Source organism: Peromyscus eremicus, chromosome 10, assembly GCF_949786415.1.
Source record: "Peromyscus eremicus chromosome 10, PerEre_H2_v1, whole genome shotgun sequence".
Taxonomy (NCBI): domain Eukaryota; kingdom Metazoa; phylum Chordata; class Mammalia; order Rodentia; family Cricetidae; genus Peromyscus; species Peromyscus eremicus.
This window is the reverse complement of record NC_081426.1, coordinates 32775439-32798753: the sequence shown is the minus strand read 5'-3', so window position 1 is coordinate 32798753 and position 23315 is coordinate 32775439. Positions and strand designations below refer to the sequence as shown.

The following is a 23315-nucleotide window of genomic DNA, read 5'->3' as shown; positions in this document are numbered from 1 at the left end:
ACTCAGCAGCTTGCTGGCTGTAAATAATTGCCATCTTTCAGAACAGCTGGCTTTTCCAGGTTGTTTGGGGGCTTCAACTGTGCTATTCAGATGAGTGAACTTCCGGGGAGTGTCATTCACCCGTGAGGATGACCGTCTACTGTGATGTGGTCAGGGACTCTGGGGAACTGGGGTTGTGTGGACCCAGAGCCATGGGGAGCCAGCTCTGCCTCTGGTAGGATGCACTGGCTCTGCTTTTTAAAGTCAGGGTCAGAATCCACAGTAATGTGCTCCTGTTTGTGGCAGCACAGTTTGGGACTATGCTATGTTGAACTAAACACAAATCTTTAAGGGTTTCCAAACTTCCCGGGGGTCCTGCAATTTCAATGTCACAGTCTGAGTTCTCTGTGGCCATGGTATGAGATACTGGATCTCATGCGTGCAGAGCATAAAGGTGAGAGGAGCAGGGCACGAGTCTCCCGGTCTCCTGGCCCTTTGCTGGTCACAACCTGGGTAACGTTGAAGCCAGACGACCTGCTTTTCTGACCCCCACTTTCTTGGTAGGCAGTAGTGGTGCTAACAAGTCATCCCAACAGGTATTGCTGAGGACCACACTCAGCTCAACGGAGATTCAGTGACCTCTCACTTGTGACATGACTCCCTAAAACTCAAATGCTGAAACCCCCAGTCCCTCCCAATGTGACCTCATTTAGAGACAGGTCATTGCAGGTGTTGTTAAGTTAGGATTGGGTTATATTAGAGTGGGTTGAGCCCCCAAATTCATTATGTCTTTACAAAAAGGGAAATTTTGGACACAGATACATGCAGGGAGACCACCACATGAATACTGGAGTCTGGATGCTAAATGACAAGGATCCCAGAATGCAGAAGGCCAAGACAGACCTCAGAAGGCAGGGGTGAGGCTGATACAGACCCTCAGAAGGCAGGGGTGAGGCTGAGGCAGACCCTCAGAAGACAGGGGTAGGGCAGAGGCAGACCCTCAGAAGGTAGGGGTGGTGCAGAGGCAGGCCCTCTCCTGCACCCTCACAGGGAGTAAGGCTCTGCCAGTACCTTGGTCTTGGAGTTGCAGCTGAGAAAGATGAGGAGCATCCTGGTGTCTGAGCCCTTCTGTCTACAATGTACTATTCCTGCTGCCAAGGAAACTAATGCAATGGCTGTTGGTTCCTAGTTCAGAGAACCAAGTGTAGAGGAAGTCAGCAGAGGAGACACTCCAGGTAAAAACAGATCTGTGTTGGCCCCACCCCACTCCCTGCAGGTGTGAGCTGCTGCTGGCAGCCTCCTCTGAGCTGGACAGTTCTGAGAATTAGAACTGGACAAGGTACTTACTTAGCACTTGCAGATCTGACGGTTTCAATGACTGCTTTGCAGTTCATTCACTCATGAAGGCGGGATTTTGGTTTTAGAAGCTACTCTGCTCTCTGCCCATCCCAGGCTGAGTCTTTCCCAATATTGATTCCCAGGCTCCTGACACTTGCCTGTCTGACAGGGTGCTTGAGGAATGTTGCACCCAGTGTCCCAGAAGCCTCAGGGAAGTGCCATGGGGTTAATATCTCAATTGCTCCCACCCTCCCATCTCTGCTTTTGCATTTTAGTTGAAATATCTCGAGTCTGTTTTAGCTTATTCCTCTTAGGACCACAGCCCCGGCAATCACTCATGCTTTAGCTGTAGACACATAAATGGGTCTCTTGCACACAGTTGTCATTTAAACTGAAATTCTCAAGCAAACTTCCATATTCCTGGACTTCCTTGTGGGAGCTCAGCCCCCTCCCCCCCCCCCCGTCCTGTTCCCTGCTCCCATCCTTCTGGAGCCAAGGCTTTGTAGATCAGGGAGTCAGAGGTGGCTGGGATGGGGATAGAGATGCACAAAGGGTCAGCATCAAAGTGACTTGACAAATATAGGAAGAACTCTTTCCCTGGTGAGACATAAAGAATATCTACCCCATCCTTATAAGGCCTCAACAACAAGCTACACCGAAATTTGCCCTGGGGAACCAGTGAGTTGAGGGGCTTGCTTACAGATCATGGGCGAGAGGTTACTGGCAGGGCGTGAGGAGGCAGAACGGCTGAACTAAAGTCTTCACCCAGCGTGGATGGCAGCTTTCCCTTAGCTGCCTAGACAGAGTTCCTTTTCAATACTCTCCCCAGTCTATTATGCATTCTAGAATTCCAAGGCCCTACACACAGATAGGGCAGAATTGCAGACATGACCCTCCCCACCCCACCCCTACTCTAAGGGAACCTCATTAGTCCACAGGCCAATTCTGATGGACTCTTGCAAGTAGGCACATCTGACCTGGTGGAGATGGCAGCTGTTTTGCTTAGAGGACCAAATTGTAGAACGGGGTACTAGAGTGTCGGACCTCACCCAAACCATGTATCCACCAGGAACTCTTATCACAATATGTACAAAAAAAAAAAAAACACCTTGAAATGGACCATGCATCTAAACAGCAAAGAAAATCAATTTAATACACCAGGAAGGTAATATAAGAGAAAATTTTATAAAATTGGGATAAGCAGAGGTTTCTTAGATTAGATGCACAGTCATGGACCATTTTTAATTAATAAATTGGATTTCATCAGAATTTAAGTTTGTGACTATTTAAAAGACATTGCTGAGAAAATGAAAAGGTGAGCCACAGGCTGGGAGACTGTATAAACATCTGACAGGGAGCTCGTGTCCTGAATATGTAAAAAGCACTGAGAACTCAAGAAGAACTGCACTCTGAAAATATTTCAACAGATCTTTACTAAGGAAGAGTCTCAAAGGACAAAAGGCACAGGAAAAAGTTCTCAGTACTCTCAGGGAAGTTAAAATGCACAATAAGATCCTGTCATTCACCACAAGGACAGGTAAAATTTAAATCCTGATAATTCCAAGTGTTGCCAAGAAAATGGAGCAACAGGAACTCTCACACTGCTGGTAGGAGTTTAAAGTCATGTTACCCCTCCAGAGAATGTTTTTGACAGTTACCCATTCACTCACCATTCCACTCACAAGTATTCACCCAAGAAAAACAAAACGTATGTCTACACAGAGACTCATATGCTGATGTTCATAACAGCTTTGTATATGAGAGACCAAACCTGGAAGCGACCCAGTGTCCATCAACAGGAGTATGGAGAAAACAGTTGTGGTCTATCCACCCAGAGGAATATTGCTCAAGCATGAAAAAGAACTATTCATGTGTATCACAAACAAGACAGGTCTCAAAAACATTACAAAGATCTGTGTGAAATTCTAAAACTGATTAAATTCTAAACCCAGTGCTGGAAAGTGGATCAGGGGCTGCCTGGGGCTGAGAGAAGGGACATAGGGGACATTTGGTGGTGGTGGGCATTTTCCATATCTCAGTTGCAGTTGTGGGTAATAGGTAATCACTAATATAAATATAATAAAACAAATGTAATTTGTTAAGAATAACTAAGCTGCAGAATTAAAATGAGGACACTTCATTGAACATGATTGTAACTCAGTAAAATTGATTTTTAAAGTCCTAAACAGAAACATGCTGTCTGCTCAAAGGTCCCAGCACATTGTGGGAGAGACAGTGACTGCAGAGGGGACCTTAGAGCTCAGAGTCCCCAGAGGGGCTTCTCAGAGCACCAGAAACCTGGCAGTTGGTTACTAGCTGACATCGGTACCCTTCAAAAGCAGCTGTTCATCTTGAGTTAGTGTCTTCCCTGGCAGCTTTAGTCCAGAGTAGGAATACCCTGTCACTCTGAAACCTTTGGACAGGCTGAGCTTCGGTAAGGCTTGGAGGAGGGAGCACACCAGTGCCCTGCCCAGGTAGGACCGAGTGTGTTGGGTGTGGGGGTGGGTGGGTGGGTGGGGAGTGTTCCTCAATCCAGTCTCTCCGAAAGCTGTCTCCTCAGGGCCTTCCTAGACCTCCTTCTGAGCTCTGTCTTTTCCCATGCAAGGAGCATGTTCCAGCTTCAGGCTGGCTCGACTTCCTGCTTCTTAAATGACCCAGGGAAAGCATGTCTCCTCCTCAACAAAGGCCCTGAATATCGGTGTCGTGGTGTCAAATATTGGTTCTCAGCCAGCTCGTATCTGAGGGCACACTTTCAAATGTCGACACTGTGGTTGGCTCACCTCACTTAAGGAAGCTTCTCTCACATCTAGCTCAGGGCCCTACACTTGGTAATGTTTGAAAACATGAATATGAATAAACAGCACATGTCCATCTCTGTGTAGAATGGAACATATTGTCACATCTGAGTGTAATACATCTTAATCCCGGATTCACAGCACAAGGCAGGTTCAGCCCACTGTAACCCCAGAGACTCTCTGTGTAAATGTTAGGGTCTTAGAGAAGTCCCACAAAAGACCACCATCCATGTATGCCATCAGCAAGAGTGTTTATTATCTCAAGAATAAAGGTACCAGCATACTTGGGACATACATCCAACACAAAGGCAAAATGGTGACCCTGAGAGAAGTTCACAGGTTCCTTTAAGCACAGCTAAGGGGAGTTTTAGGGACAATTAGTTCATCTCAGATATGATTGGCTTACATGAGTGGCAATCATATTAGTATGTTCTACTTGGCTAGTGCTAGCAGGGGCTGGTTAAAGTTACAGTTTTTCCATTTTGGGGAAGACCAGAACAAGTCCCAGGCTTTGTCCTTAATTGGTTATTACCTTGAGCTACTGGGGGGGGGGGTGTCGGGGGGGTGTTGCTGGTTGTGGCCTAGTATGAGCTATCCCCTTCATCTCTGTTGTCATGGACGTTGAAGATTGGTCATCCTTTTTTCGTGGCTTTCTCAGAAACTGTCTGTCCAGTTTCAAGAGGGAGGAACTGAGGCCTCGTTTTTAACTGAGTTATTAGAAGCTTGTCCTATTTGTCAGGCCTTCTCAGTAACGATGTGACACGTTAATCTCTAACTGTGACACGCTAACCTCAGGCCTGCTGTTACATGTGTCAGAATCAGTATAGCAATGTAATATGCTGATCTCACTGTGACCTGGTCCCCTGTGTGATACTGAAGCTTATCTCTGGCAACCTCTGTACCGATTTCAGTGTCACCAGGGACTCTAGATCAGTTCCTCTGAGACACTGAGGAGACAGAGCCCCCCATCCTCCAGCTCTGAGTTTCTGTTAGCCTTGGGCCTCTCACGGTTAGTCACAGGAGTGGTTTCCATACATTAGAATTGAGTGACATTTCAAATGGCTACAGAAATTTGTGAGGGTGGGTGTTGGAAATGACCCATGATAGGGCACAGGAAATGCCAGGATGCTGGGGAAATAGCTCACTTGGTGAAGAGCTCACTGTGCGAGCCTGAAGACTTGAGTTCATTCCCCAGAACCAGGATAAAAAGAAGCGAGGTTCAAGCTTAGAATCCCAGTGCTGGGGAGGCCGGGGCATAGATCTCTGGGGATTCATGAGTAGACAGCTTGAAATGACCAGTGAGCCCCCAACAGGGAGCCTGTCTCACATTTAAAAAAAAAAGTGGATGACACCTGAGAAATGACCAAAGGTGATTTGCTGGCCTCAACAGGCAAGCCCGCATGCACACATGCACACACACACACACACACACACACACACACACACACACACACACACACACCTGGGGTCAGTGGACAGAATTCCTGTTTTATACAGTAACTATTTTCTAGTCTTACCTTTATTTATCTTATTTAAAATTATATGCTGATGATTTACCAACCTATCCAAAACTAATTGATAGTGTTTTCATTCCCATGTATTTTCTACCCAGATCCTCTGGTATTTATTTTACAGCTGAGGTTATGGGTAGAAAGCATGCAGGTTTTCAGAAGCACTTTGAAGTGGAAGAGCGCCCATCCATTTCTGTGTCTTTCTGCTAATTCCCTCTGGACTTGGTGGGTGCATCCCCGGACTGCTCTGGGCCTCTGATCCTGGGTGGTTCTGACTTGCTCTTGTCACAGGGACCCAGCTCCCTGTTCCTGATGCCCAGGACCCAGTGGCCCCACTAATGCCTCCCCTTTGATGGGTTCAGCTTTTGAAGGCCTAGGAACTCTCTCTCTCTCTCTCTCTCTCTCTCTCTCTCTCTCTCTTCCTCCCTCCACCCTTCCCTCTCCTTATTGCCTCTCCCCACCCTCTTTCCTCACAAAGCTCTGCTCTCTGCTTCTTCCATGACCTTCCCTGGCCCGCACACCCCTCCACACCTCCCACAGAGTGAGCTCACTGCCCCTCTCTTCTGTGTCTTCGCTGCCTGTCCATGCACACCGCACACCTGCTTTGCTTACTCCATCAGCACAAAGGGCCCCATGGCAGCCAGGGGTGCTTCTGGATTCTGGGAAACAGAGTGATGTGAGGACCTTCAGGGAGGGCAGGGAGGAAAGCGGGCCAGACGATTGCTCAGTGTTCTGTTCTCAGACGTGAAGATGGGGCCGTGGGCTGCTGCAAACTGGGGGCTCTGCCTGTTTCTACTTCGGGAAACTTGAGATCTTCAGAACCAGAACAGATTCTGTAGGCATCCCTGCATCACTTATCAGCCGTGTGCCTTGGCCAAGTTCCCAAAATCTTGGCTTGTTTTTTTGTTTTTGTTTTTTTGACCTGTATAACGAGACCAACAAGGCCCATTTCCTGGGGTGTTTGTGGGGATTAAATGATTGTTACTGGAAATGTGCTCGGTGCTGTGCCTGGAACAGTGGGTTATCAGAAATGATCCCCCACTCCTGTCACCTAGACTAATCCCATGGCCGCACAAAAGGAAGTGAAGTCATGAAGGGCTGACCTTCATGTTCAAGGCCATGGGGCCACTTAGAGGCAGGAGTGAAAGCAGCTACCCAGGCCGTTCTTAGACCAACAATCAGATATGCTGCAGTTTCTGCTCTGATAGGCAGGCTCTGCTGCTCCTGAGCGGAATTCAGGCCCAGCATGCCTTTCCTCTCATTTTACAGCTACCCTGCAGAGACACTACCATCCATACTTCCCAGGTAGGGAAACTCAGGCTCAGGGAAGTTCAGTCACTTAGTCATCCATCCTTCATGAAAGGAAGGCTGAGAGGCAGAGCCAGGACTCTTGGGTCTCTTGGGTCAGGTTCCCAGAAGGCGGAGTTTGGGAGGCCCTGGTCTGCAGAAAAAAAGCCTGACTATGCACTGAAGGCCCCTCCTGTCCGGACAATGTCATGCCTGGGTGACCTGGCCCTAGGCTGCTACCCATAGCTGGGTGGTCTGAGCTGTCATCTGGCCTGCAGGGCTGTATTCCTCAGATGGCAGATGCCACTCATGCCCTAGTTCCTGCTGTGCCTAGATTGCAGACCTCATTCATCTGGAGAGAAGGCTCACCGCCCAGACAGCTTCCGGCCCCCAGTGGGGGATCAGAGTACAGAGTCCCTGCGGTGACAGTCCAAGACTTCTGGGCCTTGTCCCTCTTGTCACCTGAGGCTCCATCTTCACGACCCTCCACAGCATCACCACTTCCGCTCGCCCGAAGCAGATGATTTTAATTGATTGATTGATTGATCGATCGATCAATATGGGGCATTTTCACCCGTCATTTGTTCTTGTTGATTCTCACCCCCTCTGAACAGCCCCCTTCACTTTCTTGTCACAGGAATTCTGTTGTCTCCTTTTCTCTCGCAGTCCCACGGAAAATCCCCTTCCCTCGAAGGACTCTAAGTCAGCCTGCCATAGACACCTGCTCACCCGTGTCCACCACTGCTCTGTTCACAGTAGCCAGGAAATGGAACACTTCCAACAGACGAGTGGATAAAGAAAACGGGGTGCAAACACACAACAGAATATTGTTCTGCCACAAAGAAAACTGAAATCATGGCATTTGTAGGAAAATGGATGGAACTTTAGATATTTATGTCAAATAAAATGAGCCAGATTCAGAAAACAAATACTACAGTCTCCCATGGAGATTGTGTGTGTGTGTGTGTGTGTGTGTGTGTGTGTGTGTGTGTGTATGTGTGTGTGGCCGGGGTTGGGGAGGCGGGGATATTAGGAAGAAGACCACAAGAGGGCGAAAGGAGGTAGCACTCTCAATGGGAATCTTCCCACCTCCAAGCCTTTGCTCCAGCTGACCCCCTCCCTGCTGAGCTCAATCATGAGTCTTGACAACACCCTGGGTTCAATTCCCCGCCCTCTTACTTTCTGTTGGGTGGCCTCTTCCGGGTTATTTCATCTCTCTGATCCTTGATGTTCTTTCTTTGTGAAACAGTGGGGAGGGGGAGGGTAAGTCATCTAACTAAACAGCAGACAGTGAGTGTCTTATCTAACCCATTCAACCTCTTAGATACCTTTGGGAATGGGGCAGGAGAGGTGACAGTGCTCATCTTCCTGTCACAGAGGACCTGAAGTCACAAGTGGAAGTCCAGACAGCTGCCAAGTGGTAGAGCCAGGATGTCAGCCCAAGCCTGCCTGGCTCCGGCACTTTCCTATGGTCTTTAGATTTTAGGGTCATTGCCTTTACCCACCTTGGCGACAGACAGAAATGTCAGTGGGAGGAGACCAAGGACACGTCCACAGCTGCAGCTGCAGGAACTGTGTAAGGTGGTCCTCCTGGATCACACCCGCTGTGTGAAACTAGCCTTCCATGGCCTTTCAGGGTCTTCCAAGGTCTTCCATGGCCTTCTGCCATCAGTTCCCAGGACCGTGGTCCCTTGTTACTGGGCTCAAAGTGAAATAACTGTGTTTCCCACTTCCATCGCTCTCTCCGACTAGGGCCTGGTCATAGAGCGCCTAGGACGAAGACCTCTCCTCATTGGTGGCTTCGGGCTGATGGCCCTCTTCTTTGGGACCCTCACTGTGACGCTGACCCTGCAGGTGAGACATTGTGTGTATCCCTCTTCGAGGGAATCAGCAGAGAGCTGGTTCTGGCTTTGTCCCTTTGGAGCCTTGGGCTTGTGGGCTTAGCCTCTCAGCAGACCCCTCCTGTGAGGCGTATTTCCCATGGAGCTTCACTTCCAGAGCCCTGGGTGGCACTGGGCATGGGTCCTGGAACTTGGAGACAAGACACCTGACTTCTGACCCTGCCACTGCCACAGATGAACTGTGTTGCGGTGAGCAGGACGCCTCCCTTCCCTGAGCCTCAGTTTACCTCTCTTTGGAGTGGGGGGATTATGTTAGATGCCCCTAAGGTGTCCCTCCTTGCAAGGGAAGCTGGGCACTGCCTGTCAGGTGACTTCTCAGTAACCACCCTGTCACCTGGATTCCTTGACCTAGAATCCTGGCTTTTTCACTTACCACTCTGCTGGCTCCTCTTGGGCCCAAGCTCTATAAGGGAAAGTTGTCCCCGTAGCCTGGGATGCTGTGAGGAGTAACTAACAGCATGTAGAGTTTGTGGTCCAGGAGTGTGCATGTATGTTTATGTGGAAGAACAATTATATCCACTATCCTTACAAAATTCAGTGTGTCTTTTCAAAAACTTAACATTTTATTTTACACATATGGGTGTTTCCCCTGCATGTATGTCTGGGCACCACATGTGTGACTGGTGCCCAGTGAGCCCAGAAGAGGGTGTCAGATCCTCTAGGAGTGGAGTTAAAGATCGTTGTGAGCCACCATGTGGGTGCTGGGAACTGAACCTGGATCCTCTGCAAGAGCAGCAAGTGCCCTTAACTGCTGAGCCATCTCTCCAGCCCCAGACTGCCTCCTTTTATGGAGAGAAAGTCCAAATCATAAATAGAAGTGACCAATGTTTCACAGGTGGATGATGGCAGAGGTGGGATTAGGTCCCAGGGTCTTTATTACAAGCCCCACATCTTTCCCTCCTGCTCCCTCTCCTGCTTGGAGCAACCTGGATTCATCAAGCACTTACTGGGCTGGTAAGTCTTGGTATTATTTTCAGGAATACATTTTAACATTGAAAGTTGGGCATCTTGGTCATCAGCCGGATATGCTAACGTTCCAAACAGTTCCAGAATGAGGCAAGAGTGGTGTGGTGATGTCAGAAGCCTGTCCTTCAGAGGTGGTGCTGAGCTGGCTCCTCCTTGGGGGACAGTGTGTTGCCTGAGCTGACATTTTCCCATATCCAGACATAGAGTGGTCCTGAGCTGGGTGGCTTTGCACTGTTCCTCTGAGGTTCTGAGAGAGGCTGTGGAAGCTGCCCTGGGGTCTATCTTTCTTCTGCCTCAAGCATCCCCCCAATCTAAGTCCCACACAACAGGGCCTCGGAGCTCCCTCAGCATCTGCCTATAGATGAGTGGCAGATCCTCTGGACATTCCAGGAGTGAGTTAGCCCTCCACACTCATGGAACTGCAGGAGTGTAAACATGGTGCTTTGCACAGTGAGAATGATAACTGAGAGAAATTTCAGTGTAACAATGCCTGAACATTGTCTCCGATGCTTTGCTTTAAACAAAGCATTCAATTGCTATTACATGTACACTTATTTACCGCTTCTCGCATACTGGGGCTTGTGGAATTCTGTAGGCATCATCTCATTTCCCACATCTGGGAAATCAGAGGACAGAATGACTCTGATGGAATTTGCAGCAACTGAGGCTCAGGGATATGAAATGGCCTGTCATGCAGATGGAGTCAGGAAAATGCAGGTCCCCTGGACATCCTGCTGCTCCTTGCCTGTTCACATTGTCCTTTTCCTGCAGGACCAAGCCCCATGGGTCCCTTACCTAAGCATTGTGTGCATCTTGGCCATCATCGCCTCATTCTGCAGCGGCCCAGGTAGGACACCCTCTTGTGTTGTGCCTGGCCTGGGGGACTGGGGTGCGGCTCAGATATCTCCTTGACTGGTGGGGAACTTCAGGCCCAGGAAAAAGCAAAGCCTAATGGGGGAAAGGGTGTGCTCCAGCTTTAGACCTTACTGAAGTGCAATGGGCTGCCTTCATGCTGCCCACAAAGGGCAGATAGATGCTAACCGACATGCCTGCCGATGGTAATGTCCAAGAGCCCAATAATGACGAACCTGGGATGCTGTGTGCCGGCCTTAGGACCGACTTGTGAGGAATCAAAGATAATCGAGGTACATCTGCGCCTCAGAGAAGGCACAGGTACTGAGGAAGTTCACTGATGATGGTGGCTAGGATGGATGAGTCACTGCTGATCAGCTGCACTCCAGGAACTTGAGAGTAAACTCCCTCGGGGTTCCTGGCAGCTCTAGGGAAGGCCATTGTCACTCAGTAGCAGGGGAACCCAGCTCCTATCCACCATCTTGCCCAGTGCCTGCTGACTGTGGAGCCATCAACTGGGAAAGTTGGTTCTTTTCGTGCCTCAGTTTCCTTGTCTGTAAGATGGAGAATTGTTGAAGGCCTTGCCATTTTCCTGGCCTTGTGGCTGTGTCCAGCTAGAGCCTCCCTAAGACTGGTGCTGAGAGGTAGGTTTAGGGCGTCATCCAACAGGGTTGCACCCTCTCTTCCTGAGGGGGTGTTCATAGCCTTGCTTTGCTTTTTCTCTATGTTAATGAAGACTAAATTGTGGGGCTGGTGCTCAGTCAGTCATATATTGCCTGGTATGCAAGATGATCCCGGAATCTCATTAATCAGTCTAAATGACACCTGCCTATTAGATTTCGAGCAAAACAAATGGAATTAAACTTCTGTCTCATCTAGTGCTGCTTACTTTCAGCCACCATGTTGGTTCCTATTTGTGATTGTTGCATGGAAAGCATTTGTCCCCATCCCAAGTACCAGGGAACTGTGATGAGGTGGCAGAGGGGGACTTGAAATGATCATGGAAATGCCACTCACACCAGCACATGCACATATACCCTCACCACGAAGGCAGGGTTTCAGAATGGCCCAAGGACAAAGGAGACGATGTGCAGACTAGACTCATGTCCACTTGACATACACTAGAGTCATTCTGGAAGAGGGAATCTCAATTGAGAAACTGCCCCCCACCACATTGACCAGTGGATAAGCCTGTGGTGATGTATTTTCTTGATTGATAATTGATGTGGGAGGGCCCATCCCACTGTGGGTGGCACCTCCCCTGGGCCGCTGGTCCTGGGTGCTATAAGAAAGCAGACTAAGCAAGCCATAAGGAGCAAGCCAGGAAGCAGCACTCCTCCATGGCCCCTGAATGAGTCCCTGCCTCCAGGTTCCTGCCCTGCCTTCTCTCGGTGATGGAGTGTGACCTTAGATCTGTAAGCTGAAGATTTGTAAGCTGAAACAAACACTGCCCTCCCCAAGTTGCTTTTGGTCATGGTGTTTTATCACAGTAATAGAAACCCTAACTAAGACAGGTACCTGCCTGGCAGGGCAGCGGACTGTCAGGAGGAGAAACACCCGTGCATGCTGCCGCCACCTAGAGACCTGAGGTGTGGACAGCAGCATCTGTAGAGTGCTGACTGTGTGCTAGGCCCTGTTTCTAAATGTTTCGACCCAAAAAAAATACCGTGGGAATGTAATTAGTACATCAAGACAGATGCCCAGCTTTCCCCAGCCATCTGAGGGTGCACCTTGGTCCACTGTTGTCCTGTCACTTACACAGAAAGGGTCTCTGCAAACACCATGACCAGCAGAGTGTCGATTCACATGAGGCAGGGAGGAGGTCCCATTCGACAGGACTCAGTAGCCAGTGTGTGTTCAAACTTCAAGAGTCTGACACCGGCTCGTTTATTTCAGGCATATTTAAGCACAGCACAATTTGGAAAAAAAGCTTCTTGGTGATAATTAACACACTCCTATGTGTACAGCAAAGCTTAAGACATGCTTACATTGAAACTCTTGTAAAGTACAAGTGACAACTTCCATAAAGACAGGTTCTATAGATTATAGAAATTGACTAAGAAAGTAGGCTTATGGTAAACAAAGTTCATGATAAGGATCTGCAGACAGAGAGAAGATAGCTATAGATTGACTGGGGTAAACATAAGAATCTGTGGGAGCCCATGAGGTCTGGCCATACAGATGGTGCAGAGGTCACCAGGCTATTAACACCTCTCTTCCCAGCCTTCTGGGCAGCAAACCGGTTATACATCTCTCCCTTTGAAGAGACAACCTTGCATGTTTAACATTCCTGGTTTCCCTAGTGCTCATCTGTGAGCAGGAGGACCTCCATGCCTCCTACCACTGAGGACCAGGAGCCGCCCTGATCTCTCCTGTGGGCCATCCCTGAGCTACCTGCTAATCTTAGACCAGGTGCCTCCTGCAAACAGTGCTGAGCATGTAGGACGCTCTCTTGCCTTCCTGCTCATCAGTACCATCCTGAGGTAGGATTGGCATGTTGAATAGAGAAATGACCAGGTAATTTTCTTTTCCTTTTGGTTTCACTCATCGTATCTCAGGAATAGAAAATGGGTTAAAGGTGAGCCGCCAAATTCTTTCTTTCCAAACTAGCCTTATTCTCAATCTATAGACTGAAAGAAAGCAGTTCAGATTGATTTTCTGCATCACAGAGCTGAGAAATGATGGGTGTGGACCTTCTCTGTCTTGTCCTAAGAACCATGATCTTAACACTTGCATCCATACCTGGCTGGTGAGCATTAACTGTTTGCTAAAACTTGAGTAGAATTAGATTCATTCTGAGATTGACCTACAAGGTTAAAAACTACTTGGATGGCTCAGTGTCTAAAAGCGTTTACCACCAAGTCTGAGGATCTGGGTTAGATCCCTGGGACCCACATGGTAGAAGGAGAAAACCAACCCCCACCAGTTGTCCTCTGACCTCCGCATACGTGCCCACACATACATACATACATACATACATGTCTTTTTTTTTTTTTTTTAATTACTCAGAGGAAAAGAGGCCTGCACCAAGAATTCTGGATACGAGGAGGGGGACTTCCACTTTCTTCTTCCCAGGATGAGGTTAACCTCCATCTCCACAAATCTACCCTGCATGTGTCTACACAAGACAGGGTTTTGTCACCCATGTCCCTCTGACAGACCTTCTCAGCTGAAGGTGACTCTGAAGAATGCTGATTTTCGTAGTTTCCATCAGTCCCTGCTTCAGGCATCATCCCTACTCAGAAGTCAGGGACTGGCCTTCGGCTTTGGCTCTTAAATTCAGATCCCCCAAGCCGTAACACTTGGTATTGATGGGAGAGCTTTCATGTCTCAGGGTGTGAAAGGCTCAGCTCCACCAGGGTGTCCACGAGGCCTCCCGGGAAATCACCTGCACCCTACAAGCACAGATAAGCTCTCAGTCCTGACCCTTCACCCCCAAACCCTGTGTTCACTCAGCAGCCATGCCTCTCTAGCAAGCAATGATCTCAGCCACTAGATGGACTGGTTCTAGGACCACAGTCAACTCACATTGACAGCGCCCAGCCCATGGCCTCGGGGAGATTACCTATCTAAGGGAAGTCTGGATTGAGAGAGCATCACCATCTACCTAAGCCTTCAGGGCAGAGCCCATCCCAGGAGGAACTCTCTGGGAAAGTAAGGAATGAGGACAGTGAGGTATAAATGGCTGAGATCCCCCAGTATCCCCTCCCCATAAGGAAATGGCAGTAACCCAGGGACCTGCTGGAATTACCCTCCCAGGAGGGAACATAATAGTTTCCCCCAGACAGCTTCTCTCCTGAGCAATCAATTTAAGGAAACCTGACAGGGAGTTGAAGTCAGGCAGAAGGAAAGAGAAAACACAAAGACAGCGGTTTCCTTCTACATATTTTATGTGTGTGCGCAGCCCCAAGGCAGCTTAGAGAATCTCATCAACAAAGCACTTGAAAGCCTTACTTTGAAGAACGGACGATCTCTACACCTCATTTCCAGTCTGAAGGCTGTCATGAGAGCCTGACACCTGGAAGGGAGATGTGGGCTTAGTGGAGAGGACAGAGGTACCCAGAGGGAGGATGGTCTTTGAGGGTGGGAATTAGGATGGCGATGAGCACCCCAGATGATGGGGCTGGCCCCATAGGATGTACCAGGTGCCCACTTAACTCCTGTCCGGTATGAAAAAAGGTTTCGTCTACTTGTCATAATGCCTTGGCCCTGTGGAGCCTTTCCTGCAGGTAGAAATTACCTGAGTACTGGGTGAAGGACAGATACAGGAGCCCCCCAACTACACAATTCAGAGTTCCACAGAGGGACTAACATCTCAACCAAGTTCTTGCAGACCCCATAGGAGCATCTAAAGCAAGGAGATGGGGACAGAGGCAAGAGAAAAGATAAAACAGAGTGCCAGCCATGCCCTCCTCACATCTACAGAGAAGGAAGTGGGAAGGTGTTATTTCTGACCTAAGGAAGCCCTTGGAGAGTCAGACCTGGTGGTAACCATTTTCAAGGGGTTTCCAGGAGAGGGAGGGGCCAAGACCAATGGGTGCTGCATGGCTAGTATTCTAGATTCATTTGAACACTGTTTATACATTATCCATTCTCGTTCTGTGTGTCTGTGACATTGGTTCCAGGATCTTGGCAGTTGGTCAGGTCTGGGCTCTGACCTCTAACATGGCACAGTAGTACACAGCAGATGAAAGTGAATTTCATCCACCCAGGGTTCAAATTCAACCAGCAGCTACATGGCCTGGAGCACCTCACTTGGGGTTTAAAACGCAGAACAAGAGCTCTGGCCCTGCTAATAGATTCCACCACCGCTAGGTCATGAGCCAACAGATACAAGTCTCCTCCTGCACAGTGGCTAGTGTGGATATGACCCCAGACATTCCTACCTGTTGAATAATTAACAGGTGTAGGAACAAATGAGAGATAAAGGAGAGAGAGAGAGAGAGAGAGAGAGAGAGAGAGAGAGAGAGAGAGAGAGAGAGAGAGAGAGAGCAAGAGAGGGGCAGAGAGAAGGAGAGAAAGGGAGGGAAAGAGAGAAAGAGGCAGACAGATAGACTCCCATGCATGGTTTTGGCCTCCTCACAACTGAACTAAGTCATTTAGATGGGATTCAAATCAGGTGACTCTGTCCCCTGAGGAGTGAGAAAATTATGTCTAAAGCAGAGTGACAGGAAAATTAATTTCTAGTCTTCATGACAAAGCAGAAATTATTGGCTAGAAAAGTAGGTACATATACACTCATATAATTAGAGCCATAAACTGAGACACATCTTGACACCAAACCAGTATGTGGTCATGATTCCTGAAAGACAAACCCACATAATACAAAATTAGCTGTCATTGCCAAGGACATATCAGTGAATTTAAATGAGGGTGAGGCTTACCTCTGGAGTCATTGGCATGTGTTATTAATAGCAGCCCCTTCTAGAACTGGAAACCCAGCCTCATGCCCATGTCCACACAGGGACTTGTAGACAGGTTCCTGTGACACGAGCCTTCTGAGTTCAGCTTGTGAATGCTAAGACAGCAATGTGAAGTTATAGCTGCTCCAGGGCCTGGTAGAAGATGGTCCCCAAGGCGGGGCAGTCAAATGGACTTAAAGAACCATTGTGTGAATGGTCTCCTCTCTGATCTGAGGGCAAGGCTAGAGGACTCAGCAAGACAGAGGCCCCAGGACCAGCCACAGTGGGAAGCTGTCCCATCCTCATGACCACCCAGACGTGTGGAAAAATCCATGGTGAGACTGGAGCCTGGAGGGAGGCCGTGTCGTGATGCAGAGTGGCTGCCTTGTGGGAGCTGTCACCCTTCAAGCCCTGGGTGCCTTGAAGTCAAGACCTGTCAATGGGCTTCTGCAATATGGGCCATCCTAGTGACCAACTGAAGTACGTGAGCCATAGTCTCAGTGCATAGGGACCCAGATCAGGGAATTCGATGACAGAGGAACAACTGGGGGCAGATGGGTAAGAAAAGGAAACTAGCTCAGAGTGAAATCATTGTTTTAGTCTTGTTTCTGTTGCTGTGGGGAAATATCCTGGCAATAGTGACGATGAATGAGAAAGGTTTATTTAGCTTACAATTACAAGTTAAAGTCCATCATCGCAGGGAAGTTAAGGCAGGAGCATGAGGCAGGTAGTCACATCTACAGTCAAAAGCAGAGGGAAATGAATGCACTCATGTTTATTAGTGGTCAGCACCTCTTTACACATACACAGTATGCAGTGAGTCTGTCTAGGGAGTGGCACTGACCCACTATGGGCAGGTCTTCTCACCTTAAGTAATGTACTCAAGAGAATCCACGACAGTCAAGCCGACAGCCAATGTATCCTAGATAACCCCTTGTTGAGACTCTCTTCATAGGTGGTTCTAGATTGTCAAGCTGGCAATTAAACTTGAACAGTAATTTGCCATCCATATTAGTCATTACTCAACAGATTACTTGAGACAACCTACTTAGAAAATAGAAAGGGGTCATTTTAGCTCATAGTTTGGGAGGTTTTGGTCTGTCTTAAAGTTTTATTGCTGTGAAGAGACACCATGACCACAACATATCTTATAAAGGAAAACATGTAATTGGAGCTGACTTACAGTTCAGAGGTTTAGTCCATTATTTATCATCATGGCAGGAAGCATGGCAGCATGCAGGCAGACATGGTGCTGGAGAAGGAGCTGAGAGTTCTACATCTGATACAGCAGACAGCAGGAAGAGAGAAAGAGAGATACTGGGATTGGCTTGAACTTCTGAAACCTCAAAGCCCACCCCTAGTGACACACTTCCTCCAAAAAGGCCATGCCTCCAATAATGCCACCCCCTGTGAGTCTATGGGAACCATTTGCATTCAAACCACCTCAGGTCTGTGATAGGTTGGGTGCATTGGTCCTAGAATAAGGCAGTGTGATACAGACAGTACCTAACAGAGCAAAGCTGATTGTATCACCAGCCAAGGGCACCCCCTCCATGGCCAGAGAACCTCCCACATAGCACCACCTTGAAGCTTCCACAATTTCCCATGTGCTATTAAGAATGAAAACTTTTAAGACTTGAACTCTTTAAAAGTCACTCAAGACACAAACCATAACACACTACTTCAACACCCCTCCATGCTTCTTAGTTTTAAAATACCACAGTGTCTCCTCTTGGTTCTATTTATCTTCAGAACTCTTATTGTCTTCTTGCCCAAAGTGATTGTATCCATTTCCATGGCTGCCAGAACAGTTTACCACAAACTGGGTGGCTGGGATAGAAGTCCTAGACCTAGGTATAGGGGTGTAGTCAGGGCCACACTCCCCACAAGCCTGCAGGAAAGAAGTTCCCACTGGCCTGCCATGGCCCATGCTGGCCGCCACCATACTCAGTGCTCCTTGGCTGTGACAGGTGTCCATGGTGCCTCCTAATCCTTATCCTCATAAGGACACCAATCAACAGGTTGTCAGCCACACATGACTTGACCACGGCCTCAGCTTAACTTGGCCATGCCTTTACAGACCCTTCTTCCAAACAGGGCCACTGTCACAGGTAGCAGAGGTAGACATCAGCACATCCTCTGAGGACATGATTCAGCCCATATATATAGCTGAAACCTTTAAAACATGGCCATTCTATATGAGAAAAATGTGTTCCGACTCAGCAGCCAGATATGGTCATAATGAATGTGACAATGTAAGAGCTAAGAGTCAGCAAGCTTTTTGTGTAGTGGGATTGCTCTGAATCCTTCAGGTGGATAACCATGCTTCATCTTCTGCCAGTCTTATGAGATAAAGCAAGATTAGACTCTTCCTGCCCAGGGTTGGAGGTCACAGAACTTGTCTGTGATGGCTCAGGCTAATGTATGGGTGGACACCTCTTTGGGTGATCCCCTCTCAAAAGGGTAATTTGAAGAATATTTGGTAGTCAGAAAACTGTGGGGAGAACACAGGGCAATGCCATAGCCATGAATGTCTTGGTCATCAGCACATGACTGTGATCCCCAGGGATGCCCCCTATCATTAGAGGTGGGTAAAGCAAAGCATTGCACTGACCAGAACATTCATCACAAGTCAAGATTAAGCTACCAAAAAGGCAGAGATGAACACCTTCCAGAACATATAGCACGTTTGGCTTTCACTTTCTTATGAGGGTTCAGAATCATGTGGAATAGAATGAAGAGGTTGCAGGGGATTTTATATGTTTTTATGCAGTTCCTCGTTCTGTCTGAATTTTGCATTTATCCCTTCTGGTTCATTTCATCTCTGTAGTCAAAGGTTACCTAGAAGAGAGAAGGCATGGATGAGAGGACGTGGTTCCTACATGATAGGAATTCATGTGCTATAGATGTAACAATCTTATTAAATAAGAAACACAGAGCCAAAATGCAGAATTAAAAACCCAAGAGGTCAGAGCAGTAGCTAAGAGCTGATACTAAAAACCTTTCTTACCCTTCGCTGCTACTGTCGTCCTTCCCCTCAGAAAGAGACCTACTTCCTGTGTATCTGTCTTTTTATTGACTTTCTGTTCTGCCTTCTCATTGGTTGTAAACCCAACCACATGACCTCCTCATCATTGCCTGTCTATACAGACTTCCAGGTCTTCTATGGTTGGTATTGAGATTAAAGGCGTGTGTCTCCATGCTGGCTGTATCCTTGAACACACAGAGATCTACCTGTCATGTGATTGGGATTAAAGGTGTGCACCACCACCACCCAGCTTCTGATATGGCTTGCTATTAGCTCTGACCCCCAAGCAACTCTATTTATTAACATACAAATAAAATTACATTTCAGTACAAATAAAATATCACCATAATGTGCCCTTCTCTGCAGCACTATGTGGTTTAAAACAGAGCTATACATGTAACAAGCAACAAGATTTGCTAGAGAGGGGCATGTCCACACATTTAGCATATTTGATTCCTTGGTTTGGAAAACAAGAGTTTGACCCTCAGAGGTTCCCATCCCAAGAGACACCTACATGCTACACCTGGTTTGTTTCACTAATGCATTTTCTTCCAAAATGCATTTTCCTTCTTTGGCTTTGGGTGAATTAACCTTAAGCTGACCCTGCAACCTTCATTGATTACTCCTGAGCCCTAATTCCCAGCCAAGACACAGAGATGCCATCTCTTACTGCCCCGTGGCTCTGTACTCTTACAAGTTTGCTGCAACTGGGTCCGATGCCACAGGAACTTAGGCAAAGCTAAGTTTTTGGGTCTCAATTTCCCTCTCCGAGAGCAGAAGCGGGTGTGACCAGGTGAAGTGTTCTCTAGTTAAATGGCCACCCTTGAGGTCCCTCTTGAGGGTTGAACACCTACCACCACCCTCAGGCCCCACTGGCCTGAGAACGGCACCTCCACACTTCTGGAAGTTGCTAAGCAACCAGCCCAGCCAAATCTGCCCCCCCAAATCTGGAAGCCCCTAGACACTGTCACCAGATCTGCCAGTTCCAGCCATGCTGTTAAAACTGTCTTCTTCCATCATCTCAAACAACCCTAGAAGCAAGGCTTCTTGCTCCCTGTTAGCACAGGAGCTCTGGGGCCCTGAAATCCCCACAGACAATGCCCACACGTTGCTCCTCGAGTCAGCACAGTGCCAGGTTCATGCTCTGTTTAATCAGAGGTTAAGTCACTTTGAGTGACATCGAGGAGGGAAGATTGAGCTTGGCTCAGGGTTTCCAGTTACAGTGCTCAGTTCTGTCAATGGCAGGACCATGATGGGCCGGAAGGTCACAGAGGTAGGACTGAGCAGAAAGAGGCTCTTCACCTCAGGGCAAACGGGAAGTGGAGCAGGGTCGGGGTGACTGAGAGTAGGTATATAACCTTCAAGGCATACTCACTGAGACCTATATCTTCCAGTGAGGCCCTATGTCCTTAAGTTCACACACATACAGAGAGAGAGAGAGAGAGAGAGAGAGAGAGAGAGAGAGAGAGCGAGAGCGAGCACACTTTCATTTGGGGACCAATTATTCAACACATGAGTTCTGTAGGTAGGAGACATTTTCCTATTTAAACCATAACATGTTCCTCTCTTGTGGTGGATTGAATAACATCGGCCAAGATTCAAATCTAACTGGGTCCTTAGAATGCGACACTGCCTAGAAATAAGGCCTTTTCGAACAGTTAAGGATCTTGAGATATGGTCAGCTTGAAAGATCAGGAGTCACCAGGAAGGAGCATTCCAAGAAGCACAGAGCTGATTCTCCCCCAGAGGCTTTGGCAGGAACAAGGCACTGGCCAATCCCAAGCTTCCAGCCTCTAGGTCTGAGATGACAATTTCCTATTTTAGTAAGTGACCACATTTATCTTCGTTTGTTACAGCAGCCACGGGAAACTAATCTGTCCACTGTCATGCCAAGAAAGCACTTGGTCAGCTCAGGCAGTATAGGCACACAGCAGGTAGCCCTTGGAAATAAAAGACTTCCACCATCCAGTGTGACGGAGGCATGTGGACAAGCTACTCAGTGAGGGTACAGCGCATGCTCCACATGTCTAGGAAGACCAGGGAGCCTTCAAAGCTCCCATTAGCTTCCTGCAGCTGAGCACCTGCTCCACCAGGAGCGTTACCATGTGCTTCCATCCCGATGACCACAGCATCTCTGCATAGGAGACTTTCATTTTCACTCCTGATGAGTAGGAGAGCTCCAAGGAGCCTTGCGTAGTCCACGCCACATGCAGCATAGACAGGGCGCAGCCGGAATTTGCCTGACTCTGAGTCTGATCACCCCCCTCCGCACCCCACCGCCATTCTCCTTTGAGTCTCTGGCTGCTCAGTTTTCCTTCTTATCTTTTCCCACAGCCATGGGTAGAGTTAATTAGGGAGCTTGCTGCCTGCGAGTTGAGTGGGAACACACGGCTGTGTGCTTTATGATTTTTCTGCCAAGCTCTCCTCAGAAAGGCTTGTCTTCAGAAGAAATCGCGAGCAGTTGCTTTCTTAAAAAAAAAAAAAAAAAAAAAAAAAAAGCTCTCAGTTCTAATGGCTAAGCCTGGGTGATTGATGATCGATTGATTGGTTGATTGACTGGATTTTTGTTGTTGTTGTTGTTGTTGTTTGACATAATTTCTTTACTGAATCTGTAGGTATTTCACATCATGCACCCTAGTTTCACTCACCTCCCATATCCTCCCGTCATCCCTGCAGTGTTCCCCCAAAAGATCAAAACAAAACAAGCAAACAAACAAACAAAAACTACAACAAAACCTCTTCACTCCTCCATCTTCCCCACCTCTCCAACACCTCCTCATTCATCCTGGTGTCATTGGGAGCCACAGTGTGTCACGCAGCATACCCTTTTGTCTAATCAGCTTTACTTGCAAATGTTTATTGCAGTGAGTCATTGGTCTGCTTCAAGGCCTCTGGTTTCTGGTACACCATCATCACTGGATCCTCACTAAAACTCCTCTGGGATATCCCATGTCCACCCTGAGTCATGGAGATCCACAGAACTAGTCCCTTCATGAGCTCTAGCAGATCCTGTGGGCCTGTGTGGTAACTGAGCTGGTCAGCCCAGGCCACTGGGGGCTGCCCCCTCAGGTGAGGGGCAGAGTCAGCTCCCCTACACTCACGCCATCAGGGTCAGTTCTCCCTCACTTATGGTGAGGGGTGGGGCCATCTCTCCCAGTGTGGGGGTTCGTGGAGGGCTCTCCAGAGAGGGTTGGGGCCAGCCGTTTTGCTGTAGTGTCCAGTGAAGGGCAGGATCAGCTATCCCAAGACCAGCAGAAGGCAGGGCTGGCTCAGCATGGTCCTCTGATTTCATCACGCATGGTTCCTGTGACCCTTGAGGTGACATGGGCCACAGACATCAACTCAGACCCCAGTGCAGCAGGAACATGGACCCAGACATGGCCTTCAGCAGCAGCTTTGGCCTGATGACATCCTGGCTTTGAGTGGAAGCACAGGTCACTCAGATCAGGATGGCTTTGGTGGCCACAAAGCCCCTGGACACCAACAAGGCCACAGGTTTTGGCCCCGACCCCAGGTGTCCATGTAACCTTTGGTGGCAACATGTGCCTCAGATTTCAACACAGACCCTGGCTACAGTAAGACCACGGACCCATACATGGTCCTCGGCAGCAACCAGGTCGCCATTGCCCCAGGTGGCACAGACCCAGTGGTAGCGTGGCCTTTGGACACTAACATGGCCCTAGATCTCGAGTACCCACATGGCCTTCGATGGTAACAGGAACCTCTGACATCAACACAGACCCTGGCTGCAGTAGGGCCACAGACCCCAACATGCCCTCAGCTGCAGCTCTGGCCTAGACATTACCATGGCATTGGGTAGCAGCACAGGCAGGCCACTCAGATCTGCATGGCCCCAGCTGCAGCATAACCCTTGTCCACCAGCATGGACTTAGGTGGCTGACTTGATCCTGGGCGTCCACACAGCCCATGGTGGTAACATGAGCCATGGACTTCAACACAGACTCTGGCTGTGGTAGGACTACAGACCCAGATACGGTCCTCAGCAGCAACCAGGGTCCAGACAACACTATGACCCCAGGTGGCAGCACAAGTCACCCAGATCCCCCAGTGTCCCTCAGACACCAACATGGCCCCAGGTGGCAGCCCAAACCCAGGAATCAGCATAGCCCTAATGGCAACAGGAGCCATGGACATCAGTACAGACACTGTGTGCTATAGGGCCACAGACTCAGACATGGCCCTTGGCTACAGACGAAACCACGGTCCTGGATAGTAGCACAGGCCACTCAGATCTG

At 48.6% G+C, this 23315-nt stretch overlaps 1 protein-coding gene across 3 annotated transcripts in view; it reads left to right on the top strand.

Moving 5' to 3' along the window:
* The window catches only part of Slc2a9 (solute carrier family 2 member 9), a 153949-nt gene that overhangs the window by 106953 nt on the left and 23681 nt on the right, over positions 1-23315 (top strand). For all 3 annotated transcript variants that reach the window (XM_059275800.1, XM_059275801.1, XM_059275803.1), the window contains 2 exons: positions 8663-8764; positions 10549-10624. In XM_059275800.1, the coding sequence (XP_059131783.1) occupies positions 8663-8764; positions 10549-10624 (178 nt within the window). The remainder of the gene's footprint in view (positions 1-8662; positions 8765-10548; positions 10625-23315) is intronic.